General features: G+C 44.6%; 1 protein-coding gene across 1 annotated transcript in view; it reads right to left on the bottom strand.

Annotated features, from left to right (window-relative positions):
* reln (reelin) overlaps nt 1-21,774 on the bottom strand; it is a 146,760-nt gene extending 124,986 nt beyond the window's left edge. Inside the window, exons 1-17 of the mRNA XM_083762828.1 lie at nt 21,746-21,774; nt 21,544-21,622; nt 19,781-19,877; nt 18,845-18,896; nt 16,636-16,753; nt 15,430-15,670; nt 13,718-13,857; nt 12,288-12,439; nt 11,805-11,920; nt 11,332-11,540; nt 10,110-10,238; nt 9,545-9,654; nt 9,034-9,100; nt 8,046-8,279; nt 6,503-6,664; nt 4,743-4,979; nt 1,835-2,027 (exon numbers count right to left, since the gene is read on the bottom strand). Coding sequence (XP_083618954.1) covers nt 1,835-2,027; nt 4,743-4,979; nt 6,503-6,664; nt 8,046-8,279; nt 9,034-9,100; nt 9,545-9,654; nt 10,110-10,238; nt 11,332-11,540; nt 11,805-11,920; nt 12,288-12,439; nt 13,718-13,857; nt 15,430-15,670; nt 16,636-16,753; nt 18,845-18,896; nt 19,781-19,876 — 2,256 coding nt within the window. The 5' untranslated portion in view covers nt 19,877; nt 21,544-21,622; nt 21,746-21,774. The remainder of the gene's footprint in view (nt 1-1,834; nt 2,028-4,742; nt 4,980-6,502; nt 6,665-8,045; nt 8,280-9,033; nt 9,101-9,544; nt 9,655-10,109; nt 10,239-11,331; nt 11,541-11,804; nt 11,921-12,287; nt 12,440-13,717; nt 13,858-15,429; nt 15,671-16,635; nt 16,754-18,844; nt 18,897-19,780; nt 19,878-21,543; nt 21,623-21,745) is intronic.
* Nucleotides 21,775-25,322: the final 3,548 nt, after the last annotated feature.

Raw genomic sequence — 25,322 nt, 5'->3', positions numbered from 1 at the left:
CAACACCTCCCAATCTCTGAATGCTAGTATAGAGTCTGGAACTACACCTCCCAATCTCTGAATGCTAGTATAGAGTCTGGAACTACACCTCCCAATCTCTGAATGCTAGTATAGAGTCTGGAACTACACCTCCCAATCTTTGGATGCTAGTATATAGTCTGGAACTACATATCCCAATCTCTGAATGCTAGTATAGAGTCTGGAACTACATCTCCCAATCTCTGAATGCTAGTATAGAGTCTGGAACTACATCTCCCAATCTCTGAATGCTAGTATAGAGTCTGGAACTACATCTCCCAATCTCTGAATGCTATAGTATAGAGTCTGGAACTACACCTCCCAAAATCAGAGTAATCTGTTTGTCATTTCCGTTCACAAAAATATATTTTAAAATATCTTTAGGGCTTATTCTTTTATTTTTATTTCTGCTAAGTAGCGAGCTGTATATTCTTAGATGATTTCAAAATTATATTAGGATACATTTGCGCGACTGTAAAGACAAAAAGCGGAAGTGGGGAGGGAGTCTCCACTTTATATTTCACTCGTGATAGAGCTTCCGTTGCTCCAGACGTATGACGGAAGCATTTGGAAATTGCGAGAGGCAACAGTCTGGCAACGCGAAACTAGTTTAGGGTGGAATTCAGACAACCTTTTCCGCAACCTTCTGATGCTCCATCATGCAGATCTATAAAAGCTCACATGGATGCAAGCGCCGCGTCGATGGGGCTATAAATATGCCTTTGGGTTTGATCTTTGGTCTGAATAAAAGATGCATGGTCCATTTGGCTTTGAAGTCCTTTTTGATGGACGTGTTTTTAACCGTATGTAAGTACATAACATACATAATGTTATGACACTAGTAACTAGTACATTTGTACATCATTACAACGACTGATGCAACACTGTAACAACACACAAGACAGACACGCATGCATGCATGGTGGCAGACAGACAGACAGACAGACAGACAGACAGACAGACAGACAGGCAGGCAGGCAGGCAGGCAGGCAGGCAGGCAGGCAGGCAGGCAGGCAGGCAGGCAGAAAGGCAAGGCAAGGCAAGGCAAGGCAAGGCAGGCAGGCAGGCATAATGATATCTGTCTCTTCCAGCAACAGAACCCATTCAATTCCAAAAGGGCCGGGAATGAATAACTCTCTGCAAATATTTAACGGTGAATATTTTAACGGCTTCGTGCATCATTAACGAGCCAATTGTGATGAGAGGAAATGTGCATTGAATCACAGAGACTGTGCTTAATGTTGGGGACGATTAAAGGTAATGGAGATAATTCCTCACGTATGAAACAAAGTATTCATATTTAAAAGGCCCTCATTATTTACACGCTATATTACCGCAGCTGTAATGGTTCAAATCAATATTCATGAGCATGAATAGATAATGTGCTTCCTTGTTCTGAGCGCTGCAGGGTGACTTCTATACAAGTTCTCGTCACGTCAAAAAAAAAAAAACGAAACCGTGAAGCTTCTGTTCTTCTAAAAGAAACGGCTGACCGTAAACCATTTAAAAGCATTATCTGGTTGGCCCGGAGTCCCCCAGGGCTCTGTGCTAGGGTCTGTTCTGTTTGCTGTTATTGTGTTTGATCGACAAGCTCACGACGTGTTGCAGAACTAACAGAACAGTTAACGTGGAGGGGTATCACAATTCTATAGTGCATTGGGCCACTTCTTTCAATTATGCATTTTATGTATTGTTGAATCATGACAATAAAGCTGTCTTGTCTGTCTGTCTGTCTGTCTGTCTGTCTGTCTGTCAAAAGCAGACGTGGCGTTCACACGTCACGCCACGTCGTCATGTCACATGACGTGAACCTCACCTCTTTGACCAGGTGCCAGGTGAGGCCGTGATTGGTGGAGAACTCCAGGCGGACTTGGGTGTCGATGTGGGGGGAGGGGTCCCGGCCGCAGCCCATGACCAATGAGAACTGCAGGCTGTACGAGGCGCCGATCTGCATGGACTGAGTCTCCACGTAGCGGATGCTGGAGCCTGGACTGGGCTCGCCGGAGAAACTGGAACACACAATGTACAAATACATTTTAATATATGTGTGGGCTATAACAACAACATCCCCATCTACCAAAACAAACAGTGAGGCGATCACCTCAGCCCCCTCATATCATCCCATTGAATGGGGCTGTTATCACCCGTATAGTTCATAGTTACATGTATGGTCCAGTGCTGGCAGTAGTAGATATAGACAGTATATGCATGATTTTCCCATCAGAACATTGAGCAGCATGGAGTGTTGGAGTTTGGAAGCGCTCGTTGGAAATCACTCAACCGTCCTGCGTACCACCTGTTTCTAAATGTCACATAATGCAGGAGGGCAGCAAAGTGTTATGTGTTATTGAAAACAAGCACTTCCAAACACTGACACTTAAATAAAAAATAATCAAATGTGTCCAGATTTGACTGAGAGACACAGTCGCGCACATTCCAGCTTTTCACCAGAGGAGATTTATTTTATTTTTAAATGAGTTAATAGCACAGGCAGACTCTTCACATACTAGAGCATGTCTGATATAAGTGTCAAAGCTGAAATTGACATGTAAATATGAAAAAAATGCTTAAACACGTAGCTATTGTAATGTTAGAGACCACAGAAGTGAACCTTTCAAGCCTGTTTTCTCAACTCGCTGTTTTCTGCAAGACATCACTCTATAAGCCATATCTCCAAAACTGGTGGGTCAAACTGAACAACCAATATGTCAATTTGAAGCTATGATTCCCTGCTTTGATATGAAATGAAAAAACTAAAATTAAAAAAAAATCCAATTGCAGTCTCCCAGTCAAATTTGGTCACAAATGCTAGCGAATTTCTTGACAGAAAGTAGCTCATAACGTTTCTATGGTGGATTTTCATGAAACAAAAACTTTGCAGATAGAAAGAGGATAATTCGAGCTTTTCGTACAGCTGCAATGTTGGTGAGTTTAACATTGTTTAATGCAATCAGACAGACTTTTCTGTTTGGATGAATGGGCTGTCAAGGCCAGAAAGTAGTTTTTTGCCACTCAGTGGACGTTTCCGCATAACTTACAGGTACGATGATGTCACGTGCATACCCTCTATAGTTTTAGAGTTAAATACTGTACCTTATAGGGTCCAGTCGTGCTGGTCAGTAGGTCGTTCATATTGTACCTTATAGGGTCCAGTCGTGCTGGTCAGTATGTAGTTCATATTGTACCTTATAGGGTCCAGTCGTGCTGGTCAGTATGTAGTTCATATTGTACCTTATAGGGTCCAGTCGTGCTGGTCAGTAGGTAGTTCATATTGTACCTTATAGGGTCCAGTCATGCTGGTCAGTAGGTAGTTCATATTGTACCTTATAGGGTCCAGTCGTGCTGGTCAGTATGTAGTTCATATTGTACCTTATAGGGTCCAGTCGTGCTGGTCAGTATGTAGTTCATATTGTACCTTATAGGGTCCAGTCGTGCTGGTCAGTAGGTAGTTCATATTGTACCTTATAGGGTCCAGTCGTGCTGGTCAGTATGTAGTTCATATTGTACCTTATAGGGTCCAGTCGTGCTGGTCAGTATGTAGTTCATATTGTACCTTATAGGGTCCAGTCGTGCTGGTCAGTAGGTAGTTCATATTGTACCTTATAGGGTCCAGTCATGCTGGTCAGTAGGTAGTTCATATTGTACCTTATAGGGTCCAGTCGTGCTGGTCAGTATGTAGTTCATATTGTACCTTATAGGGTCCAGTCGTGCTGGTCAGTATGTAGTTCATATTGTACCTTATAGGGTCCAGTCGTGCTGGTCAGTAGGTAGTTCATATTGTACCTTATAGGGTCCAGTCGTGCTGGTCAGTAGGTAGTTCATATTGTACCTTATAGGGTCCAGTCATGCTGGTCAGTAGGTAGTTCATATTGTACCTTATAGGGTCCAGTCGTGCTGGTCAGTATGTAGTTCATATTGTACCTTATAGGGTCCAGTCGTGCTGGTCAGTATGTAGTTCATATTGTACCTTATAGGGTCCAGTCGTGCTGGTCAGTAGGTAGTTCATATTGTACCTTATAGGGTCCAGTCGTGCTGGTCAGTAGGTAGTTCATATTGTACCTTATAGGGTACTTTTTATCCCACGATTTTGTAACCCATTTTTCACCCCTGTGTCAATCATCTAATGTGATCCTGGGCTCTACACACCCTCCACCAAGCTAGTCCCCATATATGGGGGACAAGGGGAGAGCAACAGACTTGAACTCATGCTTCCTTCATGCCTGAGTGTCCAAGTTGCTCCTTTACACCTGACAGGGGGGAGTTTCCCTGGTTGGACGTAGCGCGTGGAAGGAACACGTTATTCCAACCAGTTCCTTTCCCCTCCATCAGGCACCCTGGCTGGCCAGGGGGAGGCAGTTTAGTGACCAGGATTTGGTCAGTATAGGTAGGTCATATTGTACCTGAGGGTCCAGTCATGCTGGTCAGTAGGTAGTTCATATTGTACCTTATAGGGTCCAGTCGTGCTGGTCAGTAGGTAGTTCATATTGTACCTTATAGGGTCCAGTCGTGCTGGTCAGTAGGTAGTTCATGTTGTACCTTATAGGGTCCAGTCGTGCTGGTCAGTAGGTAGTTCATATTGTACCTTAGGGTCCAGTCGTGCTGGTCAGTAGGTTGTTCATATTGTACCTTATAGGGTCCAGTCGTGCAGCTGGCAGTAGGTAGATATAGCTCATATTGTACCTGAGGGTCCAGTCGTGCTGGTCAGTAGGTAGGTCATATTGTACCTGAGGGTCCAGTCGTGCTGGCAGTAGGGCTGGACGTGTCCCAGGTAGAAGCCCAGGCTCTGGGTGACGTCCAGGACGTTGCTGAAGTCCAGGCTGATGGTGTTGAAGAGGACCGAGGTCATGCTGATCTCGTCCAGGGCCCACACGTCGCGGCCCCGCCCGCTGTGGTACGGCTGCCACCAGCGGAACTGAACGCCGAACTTCCGCGCTCCGCCGGGCAGCTCCACTGACACGATCCTGCACGAGGGTCACACAAGGTATATAAGCACACGTTTGTAATATACTTCTTGATTGTATATAGGGTGCCGTGGGGACAGAAGTACAGTACAGTAGAGTACAGTACAGTACAGTTTTTTTTTATTATTATACCTATGTTCCTATATCAGTGGTTCTCAATATTTAGTGTCAAGAACCCCCAGAATTATCTGTAATTGGCCGCCGACCTCCATCTGAAAATATGTTGTTTCAGGGACCCTCCAGAAGATTTGAGTTAAAAATGTTCACTCTGAACGAATATATATTCAAAGATTTGTGCCACAATTTCACGATTTTTCCAAAATAGCAGACCTACAAGTTCATAGGGCGGCACTCAGTGGTGCGCTATGAGCTTGCAGATCTGCTATTTTTCAACAGCTAAAGCATAACATAATGCTTCAAACACCAAACAGATGTTCCCGCCCCAAAATGGGTTAAAGTATGTGTTAAATAAAGCGTCGAAGTGCTGATGTCACTTGCTCATCCCCTGGTTTCCCCCTGGTTCACGGAAGTCATTTCTCTATGGAGAATAACATGTCTTAAAATCGTTTCATATAAGCATCGTGGTCCAAAAAGATATACGAGCTGTCTCTGTCGAGTCAGCTCAAATATACGAGCTGTCTGTATCGTTTGCGACAGTCAGTCACTCACATATGATACAGTCTGCTTCTAGCGAAAATGTAAGTAATTCAGTAGCAGTAACAATAGCATTTTCTCTCAGTCAATTCATTCTTCACATCCATATGAGTGAAACGGCCGGGGTGACATGTTTACTTTTCAAACACCGTTCTTATATGAGGCTAAGGGCTGTATTTTGCGTGTCTTAAGTACCAGGTCTTATTCCCTAACTTGAGTAAACTAAAGACCTGGAGGCGTGATCAATGCTCTTTGGCCACTAAGAATAGCCAAATGGCATTGATCACGCCTCCAGGTCTTTAGTTTACTCAAGTTAGGGAATAAGACCTGGTACTTAAGACACGCAAAATACAGCCCTAAAAATGGATGCAGGGATTACAATGCGGGGATTACCATGCAAATAAAAAGTACATGAACGCGTGGATTTGTGCCCTCTCACTGCGTGAAAAGAGGACTTAACGGGCAATTATGGGCACTAGATGTGCAGGCATAAACAGTAATATACAGTAATATACAGGTGTGATGGTACAATTCGGGAGTTTACCGGAGTTTGTTGGAAAGTTTAACGGGAGTTTCCTGTAATATACACATCCGTATTCCATGCTTTTTGCGCAGTGTCTAGCGATATTGACGTCAGACGTCTGGTGCTCTATCCCATTTTGGGAAAAATAGCAGATCTACAAGCTCATAGCGCGCCACCGAGTGGCGCGCTATGAGCTTGTAGATCTGCTATTTTTGAAAAATCGAAGAACGACTGACATAGAAACACGTCTTTTTCAGAAAACTGTCAGGATGTAGAAGACATTTTTAGAATCTGATCTCAGGTCAGAATGGGCTATAGCTGGACATTGATATAGCACAGTTTATACCTGGGTTCATGGAAGCCCTGGTAGGCGTAGTGCTGCAGTAGCGTCCAGGTGATGCCGTTATCGGACGAGTAGTGCAGAAGGACGCCCTCTCCTGGCTGGTCTGGAGCAGGACAGGAGCTCAGCGTACTGCGACTGCCCAGCCTCAGAGTGAACTGCAAATACCTGAGAGAGAGAGAGGGGGAGAGAGAGAGGGGGAGAGAGAGAGTACTGTATAATAAAACCACCAAGACTTTCAGCAGGAGGAACACTTCCTCACAGTTCAGCTCCTCGTTGAACAAAGCCTGGTCCAGCCTGTAGGAGGCGCTATAGTGCAGTGACAGAGAGCAGCCTCAAATCCTGCCCTCCGTCTTCCCTCCTGTGAACAAGACCTTGGACAATTGTGATGTTTGTTTGAGCCGAGCCGGGTGTGGATTTTAACCGGGGTCGCAGTGGTAAAGTATAGGCCTACCACTTGGTAAAGTTGCATCAAGAAGACAGAGAGCCAGAGAGCCAGAGAGACAGAGAGACAGAGAGACAGAGAGCCAGAGAGACATAGAGACAGAGAGACAGAGCCAGAGAGACAGAGAGCCAGAGAGCCAGAGAGACAGAGAGACAGAGAGACAGAGAGAGAGAGAGAGACAGAGAGCCAGAGAGACAGAGAGCCAGAGAGACAGAGAGACAGAGAGACAGAGAGCCAGAGAGACAGAGAGACAGAGAGCCAGAGAGACAGAGAGACAGAGAGAGAGAGAGAGACAGAGAGCCAGAGAGACAGAGAGACAGAGAGCCAGAGAGACAGAGAAACAGAGAGACAGAGAGCCAGAGAGACAGAGAGACAGAGAGCCAGAGAGACAGAGAGACAGAGAGACAGAGAGACAGAGAGCCAGAGAGACAGAGAGACAGAGAGCCAGAGAGACAGAGAGACAGAGAGAGAGAGAGAGAGAGAGAGAGAGAGAAAGAGAGAGAATAGCGGCTATTCAACTGCTGTGACTTTATTTCCCGTACGACAAAGTGATGGACTCTGGGTTGAAAGAACCCAGCTAACGACTGACCAACCGACCGACAGGCATTAAATATCATGCCCACATCAGGTGGCACAGAGCACTGCAACAGACATCATCAATCTAACCCAGATGTCATATCTAGCTCCTCCACCATCTTCAGCATCTCTCTCTCTCTCTCTCTCTCTCTCTCTCTCTCTATTGTGCAGAGTTCCCTGCAGTAACAATCCATCTTCCAGAGTTGGACCAGAAAGAGAGAGAGAGAGAGAGAGAGAGAGAGATCTCATGACAGAGAGCTGACTGCACTCAGCATCAATCAGAGGAGAAGATATCAGTTGTACTGAGGAGAACTCTATCTCGCATGCGTGCGTGCGTGCTTGTGTGCGTGCGTTCGTGCGTTCGTGCGTGCGTGCGTGCGTGCGTGCGTGTATCAAAATGTAAATGTGAAAACTATTCAAGAGACTATGACTAAAAGTAAAATCAAAATGTGCTGCCAAAAACGACACTGGTAGTGTTAGGGTACCGGTGTCAAGTCAAAGCAGTGAACAGTGTACCGTCTCTCTCACCTGGCCTGGGAGGAGTCCAGCGGAGCGGTCAACAGGTGCCGCCGGCTGTCCCGGTTGAACACCAGGGCCTTCCCACTGGCCAGCACGCCACAGCCGAAGCTGACCTCCGCCCCCCGCAGCGACGAGAAGCTGTGATAGGACGACAGCCGAGGGGAGGAGAAGCTCTCCGACAGGAAGGCCGGGAAGGTCTGGGAGGCGAGCTCGCACGCCGGACCGCTGAAACCCGGATCACACCTAGAGAGGAGAGAGGAGGATGTTTTAGTCTTAGTCTAGTTTAAGTCGACTAAATGCCATAAGATTTTAGTCGACTAAATATGCAGTTAATTTAGTCGGCAAAAATGTATTTTGTCAGGCCTTGATGCCGTCGTAAGGACTGAGTTTACACTTGCTGAAAATAGCCGATCTACAAGCTCACAGCGCGACGCGTTGCAAGCTTGTAGATCTGCTATTTTCAGCATGCAACCAAGTGTAAAATGACTTATACTGGATCTCTTGTCCACTAGTCCCTTCCTCACATTTTAGTCTAGCTTTTATTTGTTGACGAAATTGTCAACTATATTTATAATTAGTTTTAGTAACCATAGCTTAGTTTTAATTTAGTTTACCATTTAGTTTTTGTCAGTGAAAAAAGGCAGTCGACGAACATTTTTCATCATAGGTTGGCGGAGGCCCAGGATCACATTAGGTAATTGACACAGGGGTGAAAAATGCGTTACAAAATCGTGGGATAAAAATGATATAAAAAAACTAAAAAACAACATCACTCTCTATCATGAACAATGAAATAGACATCCATTCACTAAACTGACTTTTTAAGTCACATAATTATACCCTCATTTTTTCATACCATCTTTTCAAACCTGACTATAGGCTAGCGTCCTATATAGTCATAATAATGAATGATGACAGTTTAATTAATGTTGTGATGATCACAGACATTAGGTCTTTAATGAGTTATTAATTGTCTTCAATAAGCATCACTTCTTACTTGCATCCTGTACGTGAACAATGTCCTCTTCCTGAGCAGAACCGCAGACACGCTGGTCCAATGTACACTGTACACACACACACACACACACACACACACACACACACACACACACACACGCACGCACGCACGCACACGCACACGCACACGCACACGCACACACACACACATCATTATTAACACATGCCGTGGCAACAAAGCCATATAGTATAGTATATATGTATAGTTTATAATATGTATAGTTTCATTATATAGATATTCCACTGTTACGTTCGTATAGCTTACGCATGTTTCATGAAAAATGCTTTTCATATACGTGATGTATTCCCATGCTTTTTTTGTTCTTGCTTAATGTAAGTCGCTCTGGATTAAGAGCGTCTGCTAAATGCCTAAATGATATACTTCTTTACATGTGTAATGAACTAAAACTGCACATGTACTGTATGTATGCGTGCGTGCGTGCATGTGTGCGTGCGTGCCTGTGGTGTGTGTGTGTGCGTGCGTGTCATACCATTGTCCAGGGCCCACATATTAACCCTTCCTAGCCCGGTCTGTGTCCAACGGAACTGAGTGTGTTCTGTGAGCGCTGCGTTGGGGAGAGGAATGGAGATCCTGGTCCACCTGCATTCATAGAACATAGCATTTTAAGTAGCCTAAACTTTTGAGTTTGAGTACTGTTACAACAGTGTTCCAAAACATATACAGATGAGCCCTACAATTTTACTCATATGGATATGAAGCTTTAACTGACGGTGAAAAAAAGGGATTAAAAAAAATCCAGATTCCAGAGAGTTAAGCAAATGTATACATTTTCTCCAAAACACAGTGCAGCTTGACTTTCACCTTCCCTGCGATACACTGCAGTGAACGAGGCATTTAGGGTTTATATCTATGCAGAGGATAATGGAGAAACTTAGAACTATACTATTAAACTTTACATTACAGAACACACACACGCACACGCACGCACACGCAGGCACACACACACACACACACACAGGCCCACACACACACACACACACACACACACACAGGCCCACACACACACACACACACACACACACACAGGTGCGTACCCGCTGTAGTTGTCCGAGGAGTAGGTGGAGCTGTGGGGGAGGTGTGGTCCGGAGCACAGCTCTGGAAGACACTCTGTGTGGAGCAGCGACCACGAGCGACCGTGATTGGTGGAGAACTCCAGACTGACACTGACAGACAGGCAGACAGACAGACAGACAGACAGACAGACAGACAGACAGACAGACAGACAGACAGACAGACAGACAGACAGACAGACAGACAGACAGACATGTCAGCATCTTGCCACTGTCGTAAAGACTAGTGCCTTCCTAACATTTTAGTCTGGTTTTTATTTGTTGACCAAATTGTCAGTACATTTAGTCTTATTTTTAGTCGTCATAGCTTAGTTTTCATTTAGTTTTCATCGGTGGAAAAAGGTAGTCGACGAACATTTTTCGCCATAGTTTTACTCAACGAAAACAACAGTGCAGGCGAGAAGGGCCTGCGTCACTCCCTCACCCGTTTGAAAGCGGCCTCATAAAGTCACCTGTTGGCAGGCTGGTAATGGAGCCACAGCCCAGGTTGATGCTGAACGAATTGGTTAAGTGAAGGCACCTGTTGGCAGGCTGGTAATGGAGCCACAGACCAGGTTGATGCTGAACTGAATGTGTTAAGTCACACCTGTTGGCAGGCTGGTATAGAGCGTCGCAGTCCCGCTCCCTTTCATGACGACGCCAGGCCCAGGAAATGATTCCCGATGCATTTTTCCCGCAAAAGTATTTATTTAAAGACGGTTACGCCGCGGACAGAGCCAACTCGAGTTGTGACAACTCATGACAACAAACACAATATTTTGGACCAAACAAATAATTACAAAGAAGAAAAACAACAACAAAAAAGTGTCGTAACCTGCCGTTTTTTCTTCTTTCAAAGTATTTGTTCGGCCCAAAGAAATGTGTTTGTTGTCATGATTTGTCACAACTCGAGTTGGCTTTGTACGACGCTTAAAAGATCTTTAAATAAATACTTTTTGAAAAGTCTATGAGAAAAATGAAATCATTTCCTGGGCCCTGGTGTAGGGGGCGGGACTGCGACTGGTAGGAGCCACAGCCCAGGTTGATGCTGAACTGATTGGTTAAGTGAAGTCACCTGTTGGCAGGCTGGTAGGAGCCACAGCCCAGGTTGACGCTGAACTGATTGGTTAAGTGAAGTCACCTGTTGGCAGGCTGGTAGGAGCCACAGCCCAGGTTGACGCTGAACTGATTGGTTAAGTGAAGTCACCTGTTGGCAGGCTGGTAGGAGCCACAGCCCAGGTTGATGCTGAACTGTGCCAGGTGGGTGAGGGTGCCCGGCAGGACGGGCAGCAGCTGCATGAAGTCCAGAGCCCACACGTGGCGCCCGGCGCCCCCGTGTGACCGCTGCTCTACGCACAGCATGGTGGCGGGCGTCTGCAGCTCCGCGGGCAGAGAGAGAGACACCACGGCAGGACTCTGGAAGGGAATGGACGAGAGACACACAGCGATATATACTCATCAGAGAGAGAGGGGAGGGGAGAGAGAGACTGCAGCAGGACTTTGTTTGAGAATACTTTATTGAAGAGTTTGTTAACAGTGCACGTAGTATAGTCAGATGTTATGCTAAAAGGATAACACAAAACTTGTTTTCAGAGACAGACAGAGAAAGAAAGGGGTGTGTGTGTGTGCGTGTGTGCGTGTGCGTGTGTGTGTGCGTGTGTGTGTGTGTGTGTGTGTTACCCTATAGGAGGAGTACGGCAGGGTGTCCAGTAAGACAGGTTCCTTCCTGCCCTTCGACCTCCCAAACACAATGACATCATTGTCATGTGACTGTCCCGGGTCACAGTCACCGCCCCCTACACACACACAGAGTAATATATAATTTAAGTGCAAAACCCAATAGTCTGAGCATGAGTGATTAAACTATACGATTAATAATTGCAATGTAGGCATTTAGCAGATGCTCTTTATCCAGAGTGACTTATACAGTACAATTATACTATCAAAATAATAATCTTGTACATATAGGATACAATTACATATAATTTGTGGGGTCCTTGACATGAAATTCTTAGGGGTTTTTTTTCAGAAAACTGTCGTGATGTAGAAGACATTTGTAGAATCTGGTGTCAGTCCAAAATGGGTTAATTGTACGTCTGACATGCAGGACATTTTCCAAGTGCCATTCATTTTGGTTTCAAAGTGCTTGTTGGTACAGTATACCCATGGTGAAGTGGAAGCGCAGGTTTCCGTAGGCGGTGGTATCCAGGTACGGCGTGCACAGGTCCCTCCGCCCGTCCTGGTCGAACACGAGCGCCAAGCCCGACTCCACCTCCCCGCACTGGGTCCCGTAGACCGCCCCCTCGATGTCCCAGCTGTCACGGACATGACACAAAATGACACATTATTGACACTGTGTCCCGTAGACCTCCCCCTCGATGTCCCAGCTGTCACGGACATGACACAAAATGACACATTATTGACACTGTGTCCCGTAGACCTCCCCCTCGATGTCCCAGCTGTCACGGACATGACACAAAATGACACATTATTGACACTGTGTCCCGTAGACCTCCCCATCGATGTCCCAGCTGTCACGGACATGACACAAAATTACACATTATTGACACTGTGTCCCGTAGACCTCCCCATCGATGTCCCAGCTGTCACGGACATGACACAAAATGACACATTATTGACAGTGTCCCGTAGACTGCCCCCCCTACATAACATTAAACTGATATTGATGTCTCTGTAGTAGTGTGACGTAAAATTAACGTTGTGCCCTATAACACGCTTTAACACGTTCTTCACTCAAGTGTTACTTTACGTCAATCTACATGATGACGTCATGATGTGATTCTGACTTTGTTCTACAGTGAAACTAACAAAACTAGTTTAAAAAGGAAATATGCAGCGCACGCAACGCATGCACGCACGCACGTCATACGCACGCACGAACGCACGCATGCAGTGTAAGGTGCACCCTAATTAGCACAGACAGGCAGCAGTACTTATAGTCTGTCCTCCATCCATCATGTCCTCTCTATCTCTCTCTCTCTCTCTCTCTCTCTCTCTCTCTCTCTCTCTCTCTCTCGCGCTCTCTCTCGCTCTCTCCTGTCACAATCAATACAGTATGTAGTGTTACAGTGACAGTTTCCTGCTCAGCCCACACAATGGTGTAAAATGGCGGTAAAAGGGCGACTATGTGAACCATTGTGAGTCACACGACTCCAATTCTTGCTAGTTTCGCTTGACAGAGAAAATAGTGATACATTTAGGAAAAGACGTAATGATGTAGTTGTCTGCATCGTGAACATGGACTTACTTTATTAAGTAGTTGTCTGAATCAGTGAACATGGACTTACTTTATTAAGTAGTTGTCTGAATCAGTGAACATGGACTTACTTTATTAAGTAGTTGTCTGAATCAGTGAACATGGACTTACGTTAATGACGTAGTTGTCTGAATCAGTGAACATAGACTTACGTTAATGACGTAGTTGTCTGAATCAGTGAACATGGACTTACGTTAATGATGTAGTTGTCTGAATCAGTGAACATGGACTTACGTTAATGACGTAGTTGTCTGAATCAGTGAACATGGACTTACGTTAATGACGTAGTTGTCTGAATCAGTGAATATGGACTTACTTTGTGGGCGGGCCCTCAAAGTCTTCCTCCCAGTAGCTCCGCCCCTCCTCTCGGTGCAGGTCGATGTCTCTGGTGGAGGCGTGGCCAATGCCCTCCCCACCGTGGAAATACAGGGCGTTGCCTTCTGATTGACAGGCATGCTGGCCAATGAGAGAAGAGGAATAAGGTGTCATGCAGTGTGATATGATCAGACGGTTCTGAACCTGCTGTTATCTATTGTACTGTTTCACAAATATGTGTTACCTGCAGCAGTGGTTCCCAAAGTGTGGTCCGGGGACCCCCAGGGGTCCTTGAGGGAGTTCTGGGGGGTCCCCAGCTAAATGGATAGTTTGGAACCAAATTAACCCCTATGGGCCTGTAACTCTGAGGGGTCCATTTGGTTCCATTTGTACACTCTCAGAGTTAAACTAACATTGCTTTTACTATAAATTGGGGTCCTAGAGATAGAAATGCCATTAAATGGGGGTCCGTATAGACTAATGCATGTCAAACTGGGGGTCCTTAGGTATTGGATGGAGCCTGCACACCACAGGTATAAGAAAGACGTTCTTTATTGAAATACGTTTCCATCTATTTGATCTTCATCAGGTCATGTGAACGTACACAAAAGTTTGTACTTTCATACTAAGGGGGTGCCCCCATTAACCAATCAAAACACCACATTTTGGTGCCCCTCCCATCACTGCAGGTGTGACACGTCAACTGGGGGACTGGGGGTCCTTGAAATTAAGCGGGATGAAAATCACTGCTAGAGCCGTAAAGATCTTCTCTTATGGGGGGTCTCTCTCTGGCATATATTTTCAAATGGGGTCTGCGGGCTAATTGGTGTCATTGTGGGTTTGGGAACCACTGACCTACAGTATGTAACTCTATTTATGACTCACAGAAGTGGTCACAGCAGGGTGATAATGGTAAAAAAGGCAACTGACCAGGATGCTAAAATGTGGCCTGACTGTAAACAAACTAATATAAACCAAAATGTGGTTGGCTAAAATGTGTAATGTTCCGACGCAATGACCACTGGAGTCACAACATCCAATGGTAACAACAACATGTTGATTTAGCCCTTTCTGTGTTTTACTGTTTCATGCTTTTTGACAGATATGGTAATGACTATGCAAGTATGTCAATAAAAGCACCAACCATCCATTCATCCATCCAGAATAACACAATATTTTTCCACAATATTTATCATAATTATGCTTGACTGATTTAGTTTTAGTTACTGTGAGTTATACCAATGACTTAATCAGTGTTGTTTTGGGCAGGAAATTTAGATTTTAGTTTTAGTCTCTTGAATAGTTTCAATTCAGTCACATTTCAGTCACCTGGTATGTTTTAGTGTTAGTCCAGTTTTAGTCGACTAAATGTCATGGGGTTTTAGTCGACTAACATTTATTTTGGCGGGCCTTGATGACGTCGTATAATGGCTGATTTTACACTTGCTGCAATTAGCCGATCTACAAGCTCGTCGCGTTGTGATCTTGTAGATAGGCTATTTTCAGCATGCAACCAAGTATAAGATGACTTATACTGGATCTCTTGTCCACTAGTCCCTTCATAACATTTGTTGACGAAATTGTCAATAACATTTAGTCATAGTTTTAGTCATAGCTTAGTTTCCATTTAGTCTTCCTCCGTGAAAAAAGGTATAGTTGGCGAACATTTCTCGTCTTAGTTTTATAGCCAACACATGGTATCCATCCTCCCACCTTGACGGTGGCTCCGGGGAAGAAGAGCCAGTTGGAGGTGTCCGGGGGGTCCAGGTTGTCCTCCAGCAGGGTGGGCCGGTGGGCAGCGTTGACCAGCAGGATGTTGTCCAGGCCCCAGCAGGACTCGTAGCCCTCGGGGCCCTCGGGGGCCTCCTGGGACCAGCGCAGGCGCACCCCCTCTGCCCGGGAGCCCAGGGCGAGGGGCAGCAGGTGGACCACCGTGCTGCTGTTGGTGGGAGCTCTGGGAAACAACGAGCACGATGGAAATACGTTTAGTTGTGCATGTTTTGTAGCAAAAGGCTTGTCATTATCCAGAAATGGAGAAGAGTAACGAAGTATGAAGTACTTTGGGTACAAGTACTCTCTCTCTCTCTCTCTCTCTCTCTCACACACAAACACAGGACATGCTGTAGCGCGCTGTGTCACTATACAGTCTCGCATATCGCCAGACACCTATTCCACGATCTCCGAATGCTATATAGAGTCTGGAACTACACCTCCTGAAATCCAAGTAAAGGCCTATTCATAGTCTGGATTTTCAGTGGTGAGGTGACCACCGCTCCGGTGGTGAGCTGACCACCGGAGCTGAAATAACGCTGAGCGGTGGTGAGTAAAAAACAGAGAGAAGGGCCGGAGCGGTGGCGGTGGTTTGCTCTTCACCGCGGCTCGTGACGGCATGTTGTAGTTCGGTACTTTTCAGAGACTTTTGTGCTTTTACTTGAGTAATTATTTGAATGAGTACTTTGACTAAAGTCGTAAAAGGACATTGTTCACGTACAGGATGCAAGTAAGAAGTGACGCCTTATTGAAGACAATTAATAACATCATTACAGATCTAATGTCTGTGATCATCACAACATTGATTAAAACGGTAATCATTTATTATTATGACTATATATAGGACACCAGCCTATAGTCAGGTTTGGGGCATATGTGATTTCACGAAAAGAGAGTTACTGAATGGACTTGTGATGATAGAGAGAGAGAGAGAGAGAGAGAGAGATGTTAACACTTAAAAACAACCTTACTGACAACATACTGTAGCATTTTTTCGTGGCGTTTTTATCCATGGCAAGAATATCATATTTGCTCCATTTGCTCCATAAAGGTGCCTTTGACTGAAAAGATCTGTTGTGCAGCGTGCGTGCGTGCGTGCGTGCGTGCGTGCGTGCGTGCGTGCGTGCGTGCGTGCTTGCGTGCGTTTACCTGATCTTCTCCAGTGTGGTCCAGTCATCAGTGGTGGTGTTGTTGTTGTTGTTGTTGGTCAGACTGTAGGACACCGTGATGATGGGGTCTGAGTAACTGAACCTACACGACCCAGAACCTGCACGCACGCACACACACACACACACACACACACACACACACACACACACACACACACACACACACACACACCCACACACACCCACACACACACACACACACACACACACACCCACACACACACACACACACACACACACACACACACACACACACACACACACGCACGCACACAGGAAAGGATTTTTTTTTTGTGTCTCAGCTCCACTTGTTTATTGCTTCAACGTTTGGGTCCTGCTCAGGAATGTTTTAATTCCTGAAGAAGATCCGGCAGGATTCACAAATGTTAAAGCAATAAACGAGTTGGAGATGAGAGAAGAAGGAAAACAATCACACTTGTGTGAAGTGAGGGGCTCACACTCTTATTTATATCGGCCACGTATATCGTTGTTTAGTGCCCTATAAACAAACATTAAAGTCCATAGACTTGGCTAGCAAACGATGTATGCCATAAGTGCTCTAAAGCATCATTGTAATATCCTCAAAGTCCATAGACTTGGCTGGCAAACGACATAATACGTGCTCTAAGCAAACATTAAGAATCCCATAGACATAGACAGTGGTGGAAAAAGCACTCAATGGTTTTACTTAAGTAAAAGTACCAATACTGCAATTTAGAAGTACTTCGTTACGAGTAAAAGTACATAATTGAAAATGTACTTGAGTAACTACAAAAGTATCTGCATCAAAATGTACTTAAAAGTACTAAAAGTGAAAGTACTCATATTGCAGAATGTCACATTTCACAAATTCAAATTGTGTAAAAACATCTATTGAAAATAGCTGATCTTACGAGCTCACAATGCGTCGCAACGCGACACATTGTGGTTAATGTATGTCTTGGTATATACCTGACGTCAGGTTTACCTGACAAAGACCCGCAAAGGGTCAAAGCGTTGTACCAAATAGAAATTTCCCGGGAGCAGAGAAGCAGTGTGCGGACGGGGACCGCATGTCATTCCGACGGAGCGACATGCGTCCGCATGTCGGACATGCACTGCTCCCGTGCTTGCAAGTTGCGGTCATGGTTAGGTTAGGGTTTGTGGTGGGTTGTCGTTTGTCGGACCAATGACTAGTCTGAACTAGTGTTGTTTTTGGCAGCACATTTTGATTTTAGTTTTTAGTCGTAGTCTCTTGAAAAGTTTTCAGTTAGTTTTAGTCACATTTTAGTCACCTGGAATGTCTTGGTGTTAGTCTAGTTTTTAGTCGACTAAATCTACAGTTGATTTTGTCGACTAAAATGTATTTTGGCGGGCCTTGATGCCGTCGTAATGGCTGATTTTACACTTGCTGAAAATAGCCGATCTACAAGCTCTCGTTGTGAGCTTGTAGATCGGCTATTTTCAGCATGCAACAACGTGTAAGATGACTTATAGTGGATCTCTAGTCCACAAGTCCCTTCCTAGCATTTTAGTCTAGTTTTTATTTGTCGACGAAATTGTCAGTATATTTAGTCTTGGTTTTAGTCATCATAGTTTAGTTTTCATTTAGTTTCCATTTCGTTTTCGTCAGTGGAAAAAGGTAGTCGACGAACATTTTTCGTCTTAGTTTCAGTCGACGAAAACAACACTGGTCTGAACTATAGGTATACTGCACCCGCGCGGACATCCCTTCCTTTTCATTGTACGTATATTTTTGACCGGCACCTGTGGAATTCCCTGGAGATGTGCGTGCTTCCTTTTTCAGTCAGTATTTAAGTGAACCAGATCTCAGCGCTTTCATGTGTTCAGACAGTCACTCACAGACCTCACAGATACGACACTGAACGCTATGTGATCTGGGGCGTCAAGACATCAATAGACCAACCCAGAACAATATGAAGACATTCTGAACGGGAACCCATTTTGGTGTTAGCGTCATGTCGTGCTTTAGCTATTGAAAAATAGCAGATCTACAAGCTCATATCGCGCCACCGAGTGGCGCGATACGAGCTTGTAGGTCTGCTATTTTTTTGAAAAATCGAAGAACGACTGACATTTTTATAGAATCTAATCTCGGGTCAGAATGGGTTATAATCAGACCAGTGTGTGTGTCCAGTGGAAACCTCGTATGAATCTGATCTCAGGTCAGAATGGGTTAATAGACTCACCCAGAGCAAACTGCAGGACGGAGGCAGAGCTGGTGTTGAGAGAAACCGTGGTCTGAAAGAAACAACGTATGACATCACGACATTTTGATGACATTGCGTGCATATACTTTGTGCACAATACGTAGCCCTGTGTTTGTGTCGTCTGTTCAGAGCGATGACTTGTCAAAGATATAGCCTATCATCTCCATCCGTGTGACAGCACGTCCGCACGTGCGTCCATACTTAATAGTGTGACCAGATTTGACTGAGAGCCTGCCATCGCGCCAAACCTCCAGCTTTTCACCAGCGGAGAAAAACCTTTTATTTCTTTCTTTTTTAATCCGAAATCAGTTAATAGCACATAGGCATCCTCTTCACGTACTATATATAGAGCATGTCTGAAATAAGTGTCAGAGCTGAAATCGACATGTGAATATGAAATAAATGCTTAAACGTGTAATGTTAGAGACCACATAAGTGAACCTTTCAACCCCTTTCAACTCGCTGTTTTCTGCAAGACATTACTCTAATAAGCCATATCTCCAAAACTGGTGTCAATTTGAAGCTATGATTGCTTTCATATGACATGAGAAAAACGAAAATTAAAAAGAAAAATCCAATGGCAGTCCCTCAGTCAAATGTGGCCACTTATGTCCCAGACAGTGATTTGAAGGGAATTCAGGGAATTCACACGTGTCCACATGGATTCCAGGATGAATTGATTCGATGTATAAGAGGTCAACGGTCAAAGGTAAATAATACTACACTAGATGTGGAGTCAATCCTCCAAAGCTGTTCATACCCCTACAATGACCACGGCCTGCAGTGTGTGTGTGTGTGTGTGTGTGTGTGTGTGTGTGTGTGTGTGTGTGTGTGTGTGTGTGTGTGTGTGTGTGTGTGTGTGTGTGTGTGTGTGTGTGTGTGCGTGCGTGCGTGCGTGTGTTTGGTCAAACTCACCAGCTGTCTTTCTCCAAATGGCTCGCAGAAAGTGAGCGCTCTGCCGTGCATCAACACCCCACACTGCTCCCCTAGTGCACAGTTACTGCACTGCATCCTGAGGAGAGGAGAGGAGAGGAGAGGAGAGGAGAGGAGAGGAGAGGAGAGGAGAGGAGAGGAGAGGAGAGGAGAGGAGAGGAGAGGAGAGGAGAGGAGAGGAGAGGAGAGGAGAGGAGAGGAGAGGAGAGGAGAGGAGAGTCTGTTTGATTCAAACTGTTCCTGAATACGTTTGCCTGGTCTCCGCTGGCCATGATTCACATTCGCCTTGATTCTTTCACACCCGAGTACACTTCATTCAATGCTTTCACATTGCAGTGATCCGTATCCGAGTACACTTCATTCAATGCTTTCACATTGCAGTGGTCCGTATCCGAGTACACTTCATTCAATGCTTTCACATTGCAGTGATCCGTATCCGAGTACACTTCATTCAATGCTTTCACATTGCAGTGATCCGTATCCGAGTACACTTCAATCGGCCCCGAGACTATATACACCTCCATGTGGCCGCGGGAACGGTTGGGTGATCCGCTCTGGGGGAACGGTATATACTCAGCATTCACACTATAACCACAACATCTGCCAAGTGGTCCCGAGTGCACACCCGGGAACCACATAGTGTAAATCTGCCCTAATGAATGGGACGGGGTTTGCGGTGGTGGTGGTGGTGGAGGTATGGGGGGCGGCGGGGGGGTCCTACTAGATATTGCTGATAAAGAGTTATGCATTGGCACTTCAGTGGACCTTCAATGGGTATTAGTATAGTCCAAGCCTTGTCACAGAGAATTTGAGGGGGGATTTACCATGGTGTGAAATGTTGCCGGCGTGCAAATTGGCTTTCATTTCATGAAGCTGGCAAATCAAATCGGGCACGACTTTTACAGGGAAAGATGAGGAAAGGTGACGAGATGTGTGAAGAGGTCCGATGGCATGCCTGTGTCGTTTCTGGGAACCAATGATTCTAATACTATATCTCATGTTCGTGAACAAATGTACAGTTCACAAAAGTAAACGGTTGTAGGCTATTCAGTAGGTCTGGCTGGCCTAATATGCAAGGCAGTTCGTCTCCGAGGCCTGTCTTTGTTATTCAAAGTCAGGGTGTCGACGGTTTGCTTACGGTTTGCTGTCTGTTCCTGCTGCAATTTGTGTAACAATATAATTGGTGTTGGTAGCTGCAAGCATATGGTTGATCAATGGGTCTTCAGAGGAACAGTGCACACGCCTACATTCTCACCTCAGTTCGTGAAACTGTATTTAATACCTATACTTTGAGTGTAACTGGGTCCATTCTCCCCGACGGCAAAAGGCCGTCAGAGGTGAGCCTATATGCTGTATGCTCTGTTGTGCTGTGTACTCTGAATAAAACAACATCATGGAACTTAATTCATCTCGTCTGTCTGCCGTGCACATTTTCTCTCCTGTATGGTATTTTAATATACTACACCTGTCCCTACAGGCATGACATCTGGGACGGTACTGGGATGGTGGCGTTATGGGGCATAAATATACACATACTTAACTGTACAGCAATGTAAAGGACTAATGCCAAGATATGGACTATTACCGAACGCCCCTTTCTGTGACACGTTTGTCACGTTTGTCATATTCGCAAGCAGTGGCGACTTTGTGTAAATGGCGATGCCCCGATGATAGTGTGTGTGTGTGTGTGTGTGTGTGTGTGTGTGTGGGGGGGGGGGTGTGTGGGTGGGGGTGGGGGATTCTACCAGATATTGGGGTCCAGCTCGGCCTGCAGGTCAGAGTCAAAGTCGTCTCGTAGAACGGCATGTTTACCGTGAACCTCCGCTGCAAGAGAGAGAGAGAGAGAGAGAGAGAGAAAGACATTGATCACCACAGCGATGACATGCATGCACAGTGAGGACATGAACATGTCCTCAGGAAGATAATGTCAGTGAAATCCAAACTCACCCAGACTCGGTCTCAGTGGGGACTCGGTGGGGGCTGTAACACACACACACACACACACGCACACGCACACACACACACACACACACACACACACACACACACACACACACACACACACACACACATGATGAGATTGATGAGATTGAGCCTCTCAGACCCAAACGTATTGAATATTTTGTTATCGTTGGATAAGATTCTGTTCACAATTCCATGCTGCTGTAATGATGTAATCTAACTCTTGAGAGTAGCATAAACCCAAATGGATCCATTTGGTTTAATTTTACACTCTCAAGAGTTAAGGATCTATTATGCTCCATGTGGTTACCATCTTTTAGCTGTCATGGGGACCACCACCAAAGTTGACTCTGTCCGCTTGACGGAAAATACCAAGGATTCGTCAGGGACGCGCATGCGTCACTGACTGCTTCGAGTCTGTGTTACTTCCGTGTTGCATAAGCATAACAGTGACGTCACTGTCTAATCCTTGGTATCTTTACCTTTAACCCATTTAGACCGTAGGACGTGTGGAGCCGTCCTAGCTAATCCAACCGATGGATTGCGCATCATTTTCATTGATATCAAATGATCGAAAAATATTCAGATTTCTTTTGGTTGGCCTCTCCTTCTGCACCATACTCCTTGCTGTTGGCGCATGCACGCTGCTGTTCACTTCCCTGTTTACGGCTCAGAAAGAAAGGCTGGTATCTCCTAATCTATAGGGAGCTCTCTGTGGTTTTGACCAGATGGATATACTAAGATCTTCATTTCTGACTTCAACATGCCGCTCGTTTTAAAATATGAACGCGAGGGATTATCCAGCGACTTTATCGTAATCATAGCGAGGTAAGCAAGCAACAATATTTCTCCCGGTTTTTAGACCGTCCTTGTTAATATATATAACGCCATTTACAGTATCAAGGTCAACAATTTAATATAACATTATGTTGTGATATAATAATTATGAGAGGCTACTTAGGCCAGTCAACGGTCTTCCCCGTGGGTTATAGGTGTCGGTGCATCATCATGGTCTGATCTTAAGTGGTGCCATTGGTGTAACCTTGGTGGTAATCTATATTTAATGCACTATTTTTAATTATGGCACATTTCTGCCTGCGGTCATACAGCTCCTCTCCTCTCCTCTCCTCTCCTCTCTGACGAAAATAGCCGATATGCTAGAGAGCACTGGTTCCCAAAAACACTGGATCGGGACTCATTTGTGGGTCGCGGACACATTTTTTAAGTAAATATCTGTTTAATTTCCTTTGGTTATTTTAATTACTATTATTTCAAAACATATTAGAAAAAAACAATTCCAAAATATACATTTTTTTCATGATTTCTCAAAATAATTCCAAGATTTTCTTTTTTTTTTAAATCTGAGAAATTCCATAAAAAATGCAGAAGAAGTGTAGCGCCCAGAATTACATTAGATAATTGGCACTGGGTCGAAAAAACTGGGTTGCAAAATCGTGGGATAAAAATTATAATTAAAATAAAAATAAAATCCATAAATTAGAAAACAAAAGTAGTGAAAATTTGCTGATCTACAAACAATCTAATTTCTCTTTGGGGGTCTTGAGCTAAAACGTTTGGGACCCAGTGCTATAGAGCTACAGCTCTGCTCATTTCACTAGGTCTCTTTTTTCGGGGGTCTTGTGCGACCTGCAATCATACTATAGTTGATCTGTTCTTCATCATAATCTTAGTCTTCTTTTCACTGCTTTTATCAGTAAAAACCCTTTTGACCCGTGCTACGGTGGGATGATCTAAGACCCGAGGAGAAGGTTAATCTAGCATATTAACATATAATATGAATCTACCAGCATATTAGCATAAACCATGTACAATAATAACCAGCAGTACATTGTTGCTGTCGGGCAGAATCCTCATATCTCCATAAGTTGAACTTTTAAATCTATACCTATGCTTAATCGTGCAACAGTGTTAAACCAAAAAAAGTGTAGATATGTTATTTTCAATACTTTAACCCATTTAAACCTGAGGCCGATATAAAATCCTTCTAAATCCTGAAAGTTTTCTTAAAAACCTATGTTTCTATATGTCAGTACGTGCTCAACCTTTTTCATGTCAAGGACCGCTAGAATTATCTGTATTTGGCCCGCGGACCCCCATCTGAAAATATGTTGTTCCAGAGACCCCCCCCCCCCCCATAAGCAAAGATTTGAGTCAAAAACGTTCGCTGTGACAAGAATATATATTCAAAGATTTGTGCCACATTTTCACGATAAAAAAACAAAATAGCAGATCTACATGAGCTTGTAGATATATGATATTTTTTTCAATATAGCTGAAGTATAACATAATGCTTAAAACACCAAAAGGGGTTCCCGCCCAGAATGGGTGACATCCTATCCTCTTTTATAATGATGAAAAAAAAGGAAGCGGTTTGGACTCACGAGGTTTTCCCACCCGACCAGGGCGGAGATATATTGTCCATGCAGAGATGTGCTGAACCACTGATAAGTCCAACGGAGCACTTTTAAAACTCTCAGCCCACTGAAAGCTCAGAACCTCCTTAGCAGACTTTCTAAAAATCTATACAATTACATTTGGGACAATACTCCCCCCCCCCCCCCCTTCTAAAAACCCACCCTAAACAATAGCAGTAGGATCCTGGGGGGGAGGAGAGGATTATGTGTCTGTTATTATTATAGTTAATGCTGTATAAAATGTCTTCGATACTTCTGGGCTGCTGCTTTCAAACGATTGGATTACAAATTCGCTGCATCGCTGGAAGTGGATTTTGAGACGTGCGTGCGTTTGTGCGTGCGTGCGTTTGTGCGTGCGTGCGTGCATGTTATAAAGTTAGCATGCTGACTGCAGGACTTTAGGGTGTTCTGGTTTGATGTCCGTGACCCAGTAAAGCCATGAAAGACCCCCTTTTCTGGTCACTAATCCTTCTCAATCTGAACATGTTTAAAGGGTCTCTCTCTCTCTCTCTCTCTCTCTCTCTCTCTCTCTCTCTCTCTCTCTCCTCTCTCTCTCTCTCTCTCTCTCTCTCTCTCTCTCTCTCTCTCTCTCTCTCTCTCATGCATCATATTAAAGTGTGTGTTTGTCAGTTTCAGTTCAACAAACGCACTCAGTAGTGAAACTGGCATGGATGGTTACTATGTGTCAAATGATTGCGATTTGAGATTTAACTGTGTTTTGGCATTGAATAGTAGAACATGTAAATTAAAAAAAATCTCTTTGGCTTTTAGGCTTCATAAACAAACTGCACAGCTATATAATATGACAATCCTCCTTATTATAATACAATTACCTAAGGAGTTCCCAATGCTGCTATACGGCCAAATATGGAGTGTTTTGTCCAAGCTGTGTCCAATGTGTCGTCAAGGCAAACAAACCAGCGCTCCATACGCACAAACGAGGGCATATATTGAGGACACCTGTGACTATAGTTGCCTAGCTTACTAGTCGACGAGTTGAATATAGTCGACTAGTTGCTTAACCCATTTAGACCTGAGGGCGATTCTCTATATATTCTCTCTCTAATCCTGACAGTTTTCTGAAAAACTCATGTTTCTATGGCAGTGTGTGCTCAAACCTTTCATGT

Source organism: Protomyctophum parallelum (genome assembly GCF_964188405.1).
Source record: "Protomyctophum parallelum genome assembly, chromosome: 4".
In the NCBI taxonomy this organism is placed as follows: domain Eukaryota; kingdom Metazoa; phylum Chordata; class Actinopteri; order Myctophiformes; family Myctophidae; genus Protomyctophum; species Protomyctophum parallelum.
Note: the sequence above shows the minus strand (reverse complement) of the source record. Positions and strands in the feature narration are given on the sequence as shown.